This window comes from Uloborus diversus, chromosome 7, assembly GCF_026930045.1.
Source record: "Uloborus diversus isolate 005 chromosome 7, Udiv.v.3.1, whole genome shotgun sequence".
In the NCBI taxonomy this organism is placed as follows: domain Eukaryota; kingdom Metazoa; phylum Arthropoda; class Arachnida; order Araneae; family Uloboridae; genus Uloborus; species Uloborus diversus.
In genome coordinates, this window is record NC_072737.1 from 165,542,290 (window position 1) to 165,556,271 (window position 13,982).

Here is a 13,982-nt window from a genome sequence, read left to right on the forward strand (position 1 = left end):
AAACTTACTAACTGGTTCACTTCTTTCTTTCTTTCTTTTTTTTTTGTGAGAATCAAAATCGGCAACACCTTGAAGTTCAACAGTTAGGGGACGAAGGAAACAGCAGCATTTATACAGGGAGGACAAGAGGTCATGTCAGCCTAGTGGGAAACTAAGGTCCTGGCTCGGAGCTAGAGTAGTATAAGTTTTATAGGGAGAGGGGGGGGGACGGCAACCAAACTATAGTGCCTAGAAAGAGTAGTGTGCCGATCGGCGGGGAATAAGTGAGGTCAGATCTGAGGAAAATCCAGGTGGCGCTGCACTCGAGTAGTACGTTATGCTCCTCAATCAGACTCGTTTTAAATCAGCGATTGCATGCTGATTTCGCAGTTTAAAAGCCCCTTTTTTCGGATTAAACTTATTTCTGCGCAAAAGACAAATTCTGTAATAAGTGCTAATTGTTACATGGGTGTTTGTTTATTTTTTGAAGCATATAAAATTACCTTATTACCTTATTATAAAACTACCTTACTTCAATGAAAATAGTAGACTATAAGGGCATATTCATTAAATACGTAAGGGTCCCGAGGAGGAGGGGGGGTTGAAAAGCCTCTACGTACCTTACTTGGGGGGAGGGTCAAACTCATTCTTACATAATATTTTCCAAGTCGATATTTCACATTAGAAATTGCGCGGTCAAATGATTTGGCAGAGATTATGTTCCATTTGCGTCTGGAAGGTAAGAAACGTGTTAGGATAAGATGTTTTTTATTTGTTTTACAAAGAATTTATAGTGTAAAATATAATAAAGGAGTCGCATTGCGTACGGCATGTTTTATTTGTAATTAATATTCCATCAAAAAAAAAGTCGAAAAAACATTCAGTTTAGATTTTTTTCAGTAACTATTTCTTTAGCAAAAGGTTTAATTTAATAATGTGAATTTAATAACGATTCCAGTGATGTAACGATTCAAGATTTGTTATTTTATCATTTTGAAAACGAAATGGAGTCTTACATAAGAATGGGGGGGGGGGGTATTCTTACTTACCCTTACATGGGGGAGGGGGGTCAAAAATTGCCAAAATTATCCTTGTGTAATTAATGAATGGCCCCTAAGTATTCAATAACAGCGCGTCTCTTATTCTCTACTAATAATAAAGCTGAGTCTCTCTGTCTGGATTTTTGTCTGGATTTCAGTCTGGAATTCTGTCTGGATCCCTGTGACGCGCACAGCGCCTATACCGTTCGGCCAATTTTCATGAAATTTAGTACGAAGTTAGTTTGTAGCATGGGGGTGTGCACCTCGAAGCGATTTTTCAAAAATTCGATTTTGTTCTTTTTTTATTTTTAAATTTTAAAAACAGTTTCCAAAGCAGAATTATCATAAGATGGACGAGTAAATTACGAAATTATCCTGACGTGGAATCGTAACATGGGAAGAGCGAATGAACATCGCCAATTGGAAAAGAAATTCATCATCCATTATTTGCAAATATACAGGCTAATCAAATGACCTTTTAATTTTTTCCTTCGGGCAAAGTCGTGCGGGTACCGCTAGTTACAAAATAAAACTGCATCTAAATTCTTGAATCTAATTAAAATTATCAGGGCTTCTCAGTCTGAGTCGAAGAGTCGGAGTCGCTTGAAAACCTACCGACTCCGACCTGTTTTTTTTTTTTTTTTTTTTAATAATTTTCAAGGACTTTCCTTACATTAAAAAAATAATTGGGCCACTTGCTCCGATCACATATATAACTACATACTAATTTGCAAATAACTGCAATTGGCCAGTGGCGTAGCTAGACCCGACTTTCGGGGGGGGGGGGGGTTACTTCTTTTATATATATATATATATATATATATATATATATATATATATATATATATATATATATATATATATATATATATATATACATATATATATATATACATATACATATATATATACATATACATATATATATATATATACATATATATATATATAATATATATATATACATATACATATATATATACACATATACATATATATATAATATATATATATACATATACATATACATATATATATATATAATATATATATATATATATACATATATATATATATATACATATATATATATATATATACATATATATATATATATATATACATATATATATATATATATATATACATATATATATATATATATATACATATATATATATATATATACATATATATATATATATATACATATATATATATATACATATATATATATATATATATATGTATAATCGCTTGGAATTTTTCCCTTTTCTTCTTTTTTTTTCTTTCTCTTCTCTCTTCTTTTTCTCTTTTTTTTTTTGAGACTAACTTTTCGGGGGGGGGGGTTGTCCCCAAAACCCCCCCCCTTAGCTACGCCCCTGCAATTGGCAAACAGCTGGCTTGATTATTTGTTGAATTTTCGGTAATACTCATCAACGTCAAACTGCTAGTTTGCTTATTTTTACAACGTTCTTTAGAACTTGTCAACAAACGGTTTTGTTGTCGATAATTCTCGAAATAGAAGTAGTTTTTGAATCTGACGCTATCACTGTCAAAAAAAAGTATTTATGTATCTTTATCTTTTATCTCATATGTAAAATAGCGAAAGAAATGTATCCTTAAAAACTAAAAACAAATGGGGAACCTCCTTGTCCCTCTCCTTTGTCTAACATTGCTTATGATATCTTTAAAATGTTCTTATAAAAGGAAGCGCAGCTTCTGAATCTCAATACCCTTAATTAGGAAACAACATGACAGTGTTACAATTAAAAAATCTAAATAAGTAGCGATCAAAAGAACATTGTGATACATGTTTTTGGGCGCAAAAAATATTTTCCCGTTGTCGATATTTGAGATTTTAAAGCCTATGGGAATTTTAAGAAAAGCGAGTCTCGTTGTTCCAAATTTAGCGAGTTTCGATGGGGACAGACATCTTTCTCACGCTCTGTAGATATGAATGTCCTGCCACATGCAGAGGAGGAAATCGTCTGTGAAAAATTGGTACCTTCAATCTCTCGCCAAGTGTTTAAATTTGCCACTTTTCTTAAAATTTTGGGAGACTTAAATACCTTTTATCTCGATAACGAGGGACGCGATAACAATAATAATTATTAATTTTGTACAGGATTTTAAAAAGCTGAAATTCAAGAAAAAAAACTTTTATTTTAAATATAACTTACGTGCTCGTGAATTCCGTTTGTCCGAAAGTCTTATGGTCGGTCACTTACAGTTACATGAATGGGGCTTGAATCTCCCAAGTAGCATTAAAAACAACAACAAACGGCGCCCTAAGCCATCTCAATTGATAATACATTTACCTTAAAATATAAGTATCAAACCTTCAGAGTCAATTGTGTAAAATTTTGTTTTGAAAGCATCCTTTTCTTTGTGTCTACAAATTGTGTCTACAATCTTTAAAAAAGCGATTTTTTTTTCTTTTCGACTGACGATTTTTATTTATCTGTTTAAGCCTCGTGATAATAAACTGCACAACAATTTTTTGCGTTAATTCATTTTGATGTTGTAAACAATCGACTTTTGGGATTTTTGCTGGATTGATGAAACTAATCATATCCAAAATGCTATCACAATGTAATTCATTGATGCTGAAACAATGAGTAAATTCCATTGCAACTTTTACGATTGGATGCAGCAACGCAAGCATCAATTGCTAATTTTTGCTTTGCTGTTAACTGTAAAAGTTTCGAAAGTTTCGCCTTATTCTTAATTTCCTTAACTTTTAATTTGTTTGATAAATCCATTGATTTTTTCTTCAGACGGTAAGTTACTTGATGCATATTTGTAATTTTTTTCGCAACCATACTTCTTTGTAAATTTGCTATATTTCTTTTGTTTTTCAGAGCTCTCCGTGTCAACAAATATTTACGTTTCTTTTTACAAAAATTACAACTTAATTTTTCACTCAATACAAAACCTTGACATTTACAGTGTCTTAAAGATGAACCATCAGCAAAATATTCAGTTCGTTTCATTACAGGCAACACAAATTTGAATTCCTCTGATGTACCCATCCCATTGCACACGATTCTAGCGTCAACGTCAATAAAAAGTTTTCTGACATCCGATACTGATTTAAGAACAAGATAATCTACTTTTACACCTTTGACTAAAATAGTAGCTTTGACTTGTAAATTTTCTTCTACTTCAATAATGATCTTTTTATCGTCAATATTATTTTCCACATAATTTTCATTACATACAAAAACTACAATATTTGGAGATTTTTAAAATTTTATACAAAGCCAATATTCGTTAGGCAAATTAATATGCACAATTTCATTTATAATAGATTTATATGTGGTTATTTCAGTTTCATCTGCAGAAAGATCAAGTTTTACTTTTTTCAAACAGGGAACATTTTTCTTAACTTCATAATTCCCGATGGACCTTTGTTTTGGTATTTTTTTAGTAAAGTATGTTGGCAGATTTGGGAAAATTGTCGGAATCGCCTCATCTTTCAAAAAAGGTTTTCCTCGAGGAATCAAAACTTCCTCACCATTTATAATATGCTTATAACGCGTTTCAATAAAATGTTTTTCGAAATGCAGAGCACAAATTGAGCAATATTTATCAAAAACTTTATCTAACTTGGGAATTAACGAGTTCCCCTTCTTTAGTTTTTCTTCATCTGCTAGAGCTTTAAAAAGCGAAACTTTTTCTTTGCATGTTTTGTATCCACTTTTTCACCCTGGTACAAAACAAGATGAAGCTTTATTTCTTCTAATATTAAACTTTGATGCCTCCATTAAAAGCCTTAAACGCTGTTTCATGAAATATTCACGAAATAAAGATAAAAAAGAGAAACGCGGAACTAAATTGTAACAAAATCCCGCGTCTGCTAATGTAAACACCGCGAAATTGAACGTACACCTCGACCCCACTGCCCTCTAGCGGTTTTCATACATTTTGTCTTCAAGAATCGAAGGGGGAAAAGCGCCGATCGGCACACTATTCTTTCTAGGCACTATAACCAAACTGACAAGGAGTCCACCTTGGCTCTCGGCTGCTCTGTATTTATAAGCCAAAAGAGAATGTGAAAAAGTATTTCTAACTTTTCTAGTAGATGTAGCAGCAAGAGTCTAAAGCTAACTTTTTTTTTTTAAAGTTGATAGTTTATGTGATGATACAAAATGGTTCCTTACATCAGGGGCGGCATTTCACCATTTCATTTCTGGGGTCGAGTTTCTTAAATATGTATAACCCCAAAGCGAAAGCAAACACACATTAGCTAACAAGAAGTTGTCATAAAATCGGTTTAGTATGAATAAAATTAAGTGTTTAGAAACAATTAAAATTTTGATTCATTGACTAAAAATTTATCATACAAAACATCTTGCTGCTAAAGATTTTATACCTTTTGGAAAAGTTATAATGCATGATTTTTCGAATTCGGAAGAGCAGGGAATCGTGTTACTAATCTATCAGTGCCCAATGTCGTGCTGTTTTGCCTGTTCAGCTAAATAGAAAAGGTATTTTTTTCCCCTTTGTGCTTCGAAAATATTTCTCTAACCTCCTGAGACACAAAAAAAATCTTTCTCTACTAGCTGAACCGATTGTAATAGTTAAAAAATAATTGAAGTAACACAAAGTAATGTATGAAAACACTTTTTATATCTTGCTCTTCAAAATCACCCATGCTACTTCAAAAACTGTGAGGGGCTTAAACTTTTCATCATTGAATAATCTAGTCATGTCGGCGCTCGCAGCTTCAATGATATATCATCTGCCTCCAGCACAGTTATTCACTATTCCAGACTGATGAGCCTATAATAAGGACAAAACAGCAGTATCTGGATGTGAAAACCATTCTGTCGGTATATTGCTTGTAATTGTTCTTTCCTCATGCTAAAAATTTTACTCACAGTTGAAACATTTTATTTTTCGTTTTCAAAATCCAATCCAAATAACCGTAATCCCAGCCAACCATACAGAAAAATTATTATCATCAAATCTTGTGTTAATTTCATTCGAAACTGAATCTATTACTTCATACAAAATATTCAAAAATTAAAGTTTGACTTAACATCATCATGTGGATTTTTGTCATTTTTTTTTTCGCCTCTTTAAAATTGGCTAGAAGGAAGAATTTTTTTTTTTGAAAAATTTCACGATTGATTGAAATGTGCACACAGATCAATTGTAGATTGAACTGTGGTTTGAATAGTCGAGTAGCGGATTGAAGATATAGATTTTGATAGAGTAAAGCATTTTTCAAAAATCTTTTCCCGATGCAAACAAATTGAATAAAAATTCAAACGAAGTCATACATGCTAAAGGGCATGAGCTTTTTCACCATTAAAAGAATCGTTTTGCAATAATTCTTCCAGTTGTCAAATCACTGCTTTGAAGTTATAGAGAAATGATTTTATCGTTTTAACTCTTGAAGCTAATCTTGTGTCACTTCGCGATTGCATAATTATAGAGCCCCACAAAAGGTATTCGGTTAATATGTTTTTTTTTTTTTCAATAATCACATGCATTTTTAAGAAGTTTCTATGAAAGCATTATAATGTATTAAGCAGCTGAAACGTGTTTCTAGCAGAAGAAAGCAATGAACACTCATTAAATAAATATACACTTAAAAAATGAGCGTAAAAGTGAATGTAAAATATCAAGGAATTTTCTTGTGAAAACCATGCTGCCACACCACTTTTCATGAGCCTCTCGTATTGGACATACCATCGTAACACTGGGCACACAAGTGTGAAATATTTAGACAATGTCGTCTTTAGTTAAAATTAACCATGGTTTTCTATCAGTTTTCTATGTTCTGAAAAAGCCGAAAATACTTCATGAATTTCTAAGTCATCATCCAAATAACGAAAAACACTTCTTCTAGTCTGAGAATGTGTCGAGTTTCATCAAATAGTTGCTGAGAACCAGCGAGATTTCCTTTAGTGAACATTGATTTCCGACTTACATAAATTGAATTCACAAATTTTCTATCATTCTGCTCAAAAAATTTGAGGGTGCAACCGCCCTCTCTTGACCCCCCTATTTGCCGCCCCATTCTTACATTCAATTTTCTGAAAACTACAAGCCAAAGTTGAAAACTTCCAAACTAAAGGGCAATTATATGTGTAAAAATGTCGCACCCATGCAAATGGAATGAGCACATCAATATTAATTGCAAAAAACGTCACGCTTGAATTGGTTTGATTTATATTAATTAGCTTAATGATATATATATTATGATGGTATGACCTTATTAAGTTTAAGCAATCCTGAAATACCTTGTTTTTTCAAGAAAAGTTACATTATTCCTTGATCATATTCTTGTTAATGCCCTCTAATTAATTCATTTCAGATCTTAATAAAGATATGCACTTACAATAAATGCAAAAAATTAAGAGATTTATAACACAGGGTTTTCGACATGACGGCTTAAATCATGCATAATGTGACCATCTTTTTCAAATCAAAGTCATAACAAATCCCTGATGGGGATGGAGCACTGTCTTTTATTTCCACAAATGTTCAATATGTCATTGAATGGAAGAAATTCAGGTCCCACATGAAAAATAATTTTGAAATGAGTCCCCCTCCTGCAATCTACTTCTTTACTAATAATAAAGCTCAAAGTCTCTCTGTCTGGATGTCTGTGACATGCATAGCGCCTAGACCGTTTGGCTGATTTTCATGAAATTTGGCACAAAGTTAGTTTAGAGCATGGAGGTGTGCACCTAGAAGTGATTTTTCGAAAATTCGATTTTGTTCTTTTTCTATTTCAATCTTAAGAACATTTTCTGGAGCAAAATTATCATAAGATGGACGAGTAAATTACGAAATTAGCATGACGTGGAATGGGAGAGGAATGAATATAGCCAATTGGCGAGAAATTCGTCATCCATTATTTGTAAATATACAGGCGAACCGAATGACCTTTTAATTTTCAACTACATTCAAAGCCGTGCGGGTACCACTATATTTTATAAAATCATTGCTATTGTGTTTTAGATTTGGAAGAAGAACACAACTAATGATAAATAAGTAATACTCTGATGTGCCTATAAAAAACAACTCAATGTTGCTAGTTACAGATTCTTATAGCACATAACCCATTTTTTGCTATACCTACATGGGTGTTGGTCGTATTTTTAGTTGGAAGCAATTTCGATCGATAAATTTTTGTTACTTCAAAAAAAACCCTAAAAATTCCTTGCATAGATAAGAAAAGTTGATCTTGGCTATAAGAAGATATTTTAATGTAACGGTGAATAGGCTCAAAAATAATTAAGGATCCAGTTTTAAAAGTTTTCTTCATATGGTGGAAATTCAATAAAAAGCTGGGACTTAAGCTGTACTTTAACAAAAAAAAGTGAGACATTTTGGCAGGGCATTCTGACAGTGAGATTGTTAGACAAAAAGCGGGACTGTCTGCCCAAACTGGGCCATCTGGTCACTTCAGCCCAGGGCAAGGTCGGATTTGGAAGTGTGGAGGCCCCTAATCAGGGTTCAAAAAGATCATCATATTTTCGAAAATATCCGATACTTTAATATACAGTAGAACCTCTCAATAAGGGACATTAAGGGGACCGGAAATTTTGTCCCTTAAATAGAGGTGTCCCTTCTTCGGAGGTTGATGAAATGATACATGCAATATACAGTGAAACCTCCGAATAGCGGACAGTCAAGGGACTAGAAGTTTTGTCCGTTATTGGGAGGTGTCCGCTATTAGGAGGAACTACTTAATTTACCTTTTTCAAAATGGGCTGTTGTTCCCTTTGTAGAACACAATCAAAACAATTGCGAAAGGTTTACTACATTTTACGTCAAGTGTAATTAATCTGTTTTTTCTTAATAAAGATATACTGACAGCACACACTTGTCTTAAAAAGCATTTAATCAATTAAAGTAATCAGTTAAAACAGTTTGACATCTCTTTTTTGCATTACCAACGGCGGCGATTCGGCGGAGCAACCCCCCTCCCCCCATACACTTTTTATGGTTAATTTATTTATTTTATCTCGAGTATCACTATTGCATGATTGACAGTTGGCAATATGACCTTGAATATGGGCAAATCTTTTTCATATCTAAAAATTAAACAACCCAACGAAACCACGGCGCCATAAAGCCGACTACTACCGGCGCAGGTCTGCTCAATTGCATCTCCCGAGAGCCCCACTTAGAAAAAGCGCTCAGTTTCTTCTTTTTTATCTTAACTTTTGAATAGTTATTGTGTACAAAATTCATTAAAATCTTAAGAAAAACGTACGTTAATTGTTAGGCTGACATCAGTTTTCACTTATCTGCTTCAATACTCTCAAAACTAGCCGTTACAAAATTGTGACTTTTTTTTCTTTTTCATTTTTTGATGCCCACAAAAAGTTCCATGCCTTTTAGTTCTTTTTTTTTTCTGCCCCCAATTTTTAAGCCCCAATCGCTGCCTCTGCCCCTTACCACCTTTTTAATTCCAAGAAACAGTGATAAGGAAATGACGGGGGTGGGGGTGGAATATCAGTTGTGGAGGATGAAAAGCTTTGTAAGGCAAGCAGTTACCAAAATATTCCGTGAAAAGAAAAAAAAAACCGGAAGCGCTACGATCGCAAGGAAATTTTTTGTGAAATAACTGTCCGTTATTCGGAGTGTCCGTTATTCAGAGTGAATTACATGGAATGGCCTATATTGAGGGACTGGGACTTGAAAAAATGTCCGTTAATTAGAGGTGTCCGTTATTCGGGAGTGTCCGTTAAGGGAGGTTTCACTGTATTAACTCGGTATAATTTCGTACTAAACATATACTTTTAGCATTTAAGATAAAATGCTAAAAATGATTTATACTGAATGAAATTCAAAATAAATGAAATTTCAAATGTTATTCTTTTGATGATTAAAATTTAATAAAAAATTTGGTAATGGTATAGTTTTGTAACATACATGAATTATTTTATTTTGAAGTAATTTCATGACTGAACATGAATGTGCATGAACTTGCTCGATTTCATGGAATTTAAAATTTAATATGATTTAAATTTCAATCAGTGTGTTCACATTTCAAGTTTTTTTACACAAAGCTATTCATGGGCCGTTAATTATCCTTTGGCTGTGAACCTACTTGAAAAAAAATACTAAGAGGATAAAACATGCATACGCATTTTAGCAAGAATTTCTCAATACATCATATTTGTACAAGTTAATGTCAAACTTTCATAAGTTGAATTTTAAATTCCTTAATTCCAGTCAAGTCAATACTTTGTATGATGCATTTATACATTAATTGTTGTAAGTTTTCTCTGTAACTGTCCCTTAAATAGAGTGTCCCTTATTCAGAGGCAAATACATGGAGGTCCCAATTCAAAGGGACTGGGACCAGAAAAAATGTCCCTTAAATAGAGGTGTCCCTTACAGGAGGTATTACTGTACATCCAAATATTTTGATATATGTATATGTCCGATATTTTCGATTTTTTTGACCCGTGCAAGTTTGGATATTTTGTAAAAATTTATTGTGGGGGCCTCTTTGTTGTGGAGGCCCAGGGGCAGTAGCCCCGCCTGCTCTCCCCTAAATCCAACCCTGGTCCAGGGGTGATAGTGGACTCGTAAAATTTTCTAAAGACTAAAATTTTTGGAAATGGCAACCCAAAATTTCCGGAAATTTTAGATCACAAATACGACTGCTTCAGTCATGGATCAAAAGCTTGCCAATCCTGGTTTTGGCATTACATACCTATAAAATGGTGTTTTCCCTCAGAAAAAGCCTCTGAATATGCAACATCCTCACTGCTCTCAAACATCGCTCGTCTTTGGCTTACAGGAACGAAGCAACAGAAGATGCTGCACTCCGAACTCTGGGGTTGTACGTTGCGGCATTTTGAGGGAGTGCCGATGATTCGCGGCTTGAACACCGGTATTGATGTGCGGTTGATATTGAGTGACACGGGCGTGATAGCAGTCATGGCCTGAGTCATTGTTTTTGTGCTTTGGGTATATGTGATTGAGCTGTCCATTTTTTTATTCTCCATCAATCTGCTGCTTTCTGAAAAAAAGATGAGACAAAAGTCAGTTTAGTTAGCAGTTTTAATTGAAATTAACATTCGTAATTTGCTTAAGAACACGAAATTATATTCCAATTTTTTTTTTGCGCACCCCTCCTAATTCCTGCTAAATGTAACTGCAAATGATCTGGAACAATTACACTTCATGTGCATTGTTTTAAGAAGGGGGAGGGACTCTGTTGATGCGGCCATGTTCAGCCCCCCTTCCCCAATGCTCATGAAAGTCTGATGTACAATTTTCACAATTTTTAAAATAAAAAGGGCAATACTAATTCTGTTTAAAGATTAAAAAAAAGTTACAGATCATCTAATAGTTTACGTAATGTATCATTGCGAAGACTTGTAAAAATATGACAAATGGTCTTTAAGAAAACAATTATGTGTTTCATTGTACACATTATTCCTCATTGGATTAATGCATTTAGGAATACAATTTCTTTATAAAAAAATAAATTTAATTAAAAGCCTCAAAGGAAAAAAAAAGACAAGTTCTGAACTTTTTTCCAATTATAATGCATTCCTTATATTTTACAATACAAATCCAAATAATGAAACTATTATTTTAACACATCTCGATAATAAAGACATTGTAATATTAAAAATTAATGTTTATTTATTCTTCTATTATTCATACATCATTCTTTTATTATATTAGGATTAAAAAAGTTCTTTAAAAGGTGAAAATTTGTCATTTTTTTTTTTTATTAGAGCATGCAGTAACACATATATTTTTCTGTTTTCAAAATTTTATACATCTTTTTTTTTTCTTGCTCTGACTGCATTGTCTATGGTGGATGCCAAAAAGTGAGCAAAGTGTTTTTTTTTTTTTCTCATCATTGAAACATTCTATAGAGTTTTGCTTAAATGATACATGATTTATCTCAATGAATCTTAAGTAAAAAAGCAAATAGGTAGAAAAATGAAGTTGTAGCTGAAATCTGCTTTTGGAACTATTTTGAAATGTAAAAGAGAAATGAAAGAAAAATAAATGAATAGGTAAAGAGAACAAACTAGTATTTGAATTTTTTTTCTCTATCTAATTTTAGAAAAACATAGCTGGTCTGACATATATTTAAGTGTCTAATAAGAAAAGTTGCATTGATTTAAGAAAGAAAAGAAAAACTATTTAGCGAATTTGCATTACATTAAAAAAGAAAAAAGTTTGTAAATTTATTAATCTGTAATTTATCTCTAAAACTTTGCTGGTTACTTTGCATTAATTAAAATTTTCCATCTTCTAATTATATGAAGACTTATGGAAACATTTGCGAAAAACAATTTAGTTTCTCAAAAAAACCATTTTCAAAAAAAAAAAAAAAAAACCCTTGGCTGAAACAAAATGACCCTGATTAAAAGTAAGTACAAATTCACATTATGCAAATATTTCCTCTCATAATAACATACAACTTACCTTTCCTTATCCCTTGAACTGCTATTGAATTTTCAAAATTAGAACGAGATTTGTCCACTTCCAAAGCAGGTAGCAGAGAAGGTTCTCTCGTGCTTGAATCATTAAACAATGAAGACGTCTCTCTGAATATCATATTAAAAAATATTAAGAAGACAATCTTAGACTACATATCATATTGAATTTGATTTCCATTCATGTGATCTTAGAAATTATTATATAAGCATAAAGATAAAAACCAAAATTTTAATTAATATGTATAGCTAAAAGTTTAAAATGTATTTCATTAAAGAACATTTTAAAAACTGAATAAAAACGTTCAGCAATTTCATAACATTGAAACAAGGAGACCCAGGGTTCATACTCTATTTGGATGAAAAAATTCCATGACTTTTCCAAGACTTTTTCATGACTTCAAAGAAAATTTTCATGACCTTGTTACACGAAGATAATAGTAATATTTAATCTCAAACTTGGTAATATTTGGAAATGAGCATTAGCAAAACGTCTATATGAATGCCATAGCCTCATTGAAGCACATACTCGTAATGGAAAAAATATAAGTGCACACTTAAAAAACTAAACTATTCTTATTTGTCTTCATCATATAAATTTAAGTAAAATAAAAATGCAATGAAGCGAATATGATGATGCTTAAATGTCAGATTTTTTTTTAAAAAACAGGCAGAATGATATTGAATGGGACAAAGGTTGAATGAGTCATCACTAAGTTTCAATAAATTTGCTTCAAAAGTTACCTTTTAGTGTCAACAGGGCCTTTAATCTTCCACGTAACTTGACAGTATTTTGGTTCTTTAAAGTAAAGTCACAAAGTTTAGTTCTTTATTTTTTAAACCAGATATTTTTTGAAAAAAACCATTCAGTAATGAATTAATCTTCTGATTCAAAAGTATATTTGTTTTGTTTACAAATTTGCATATTTTCAAATGCACATAAATTAATAGGTTCAGAAATTCCAGAACACATTTGATTCCCGAAATTGAACGTAGCAGTAGGTCGCATGGATTAGTTTTGCGTGCCGTATGTTGGGCACTACTGTTTTAGAGCATTAGAATTCCTCTTTTTCTGTATTCTATCGCCTGATTTAAGATCATTATTTTCTAAAACATTCAACAAATTAAGATCAACTCTGATAAATTTAATAATAAAGTCCTTACGAGTGATGGAATCGAACTCGCATGCAATTGGATTGCTTTTTTTTTGAGTGAGCGTGGCAAAACTAAGAAAGTGAAATTTTGCTACTACAGAATATGAAACAAAAGAAGTGTTGAAAATAACAGAAAATTCAAAATAAGTGATGTCCAGGCAGTAAAATCACATCACAAAAAATGGCAAGTGGCTGCGACAGAAGTGGATGCAATGAGATTTCAAAATTCAGATTTGACTTTTGGATCGTTCAATTTTCCACTTTTAATAGCTTTTACGTGCTATACAGTTAAATCACTCAAGATTTCTAATGCTCCTTTAGCTACTGTTCCTTTCTCTTTGTCCAGGACATTTTTCCATGACTTG

The 13,982-nt window shown here is 32.4% G+C and overlaps 1 protein-coding gene across 1 annotated transcript in view; it reads right to left on the reverse strand.

The window, feature by feature from the left end:
- LOC129226983 (myelin regulatory factor-like) overlaps positions 1–13,982 on the reverse strand; it is an 80,733-nt gene that overhangs the window by 13,422 nt on the left and 53,329 nt on the right. The window contains exons 16-17 of the mRNA XM_054861612.1: positions 12,453–12,574; positions 10,714–11,022 (exon numbers count right to left, since the gene is read on the reverse strand). Coding sequence (XP_054717587.1) covers positions 10,714–11,022; positions 12,453–12,574 — 431 coding nt within the window. The remainder of the gene's footprint in view (positions 1–10,713; positions 11,023–12,452; positions 12,575–13,982) is intronic.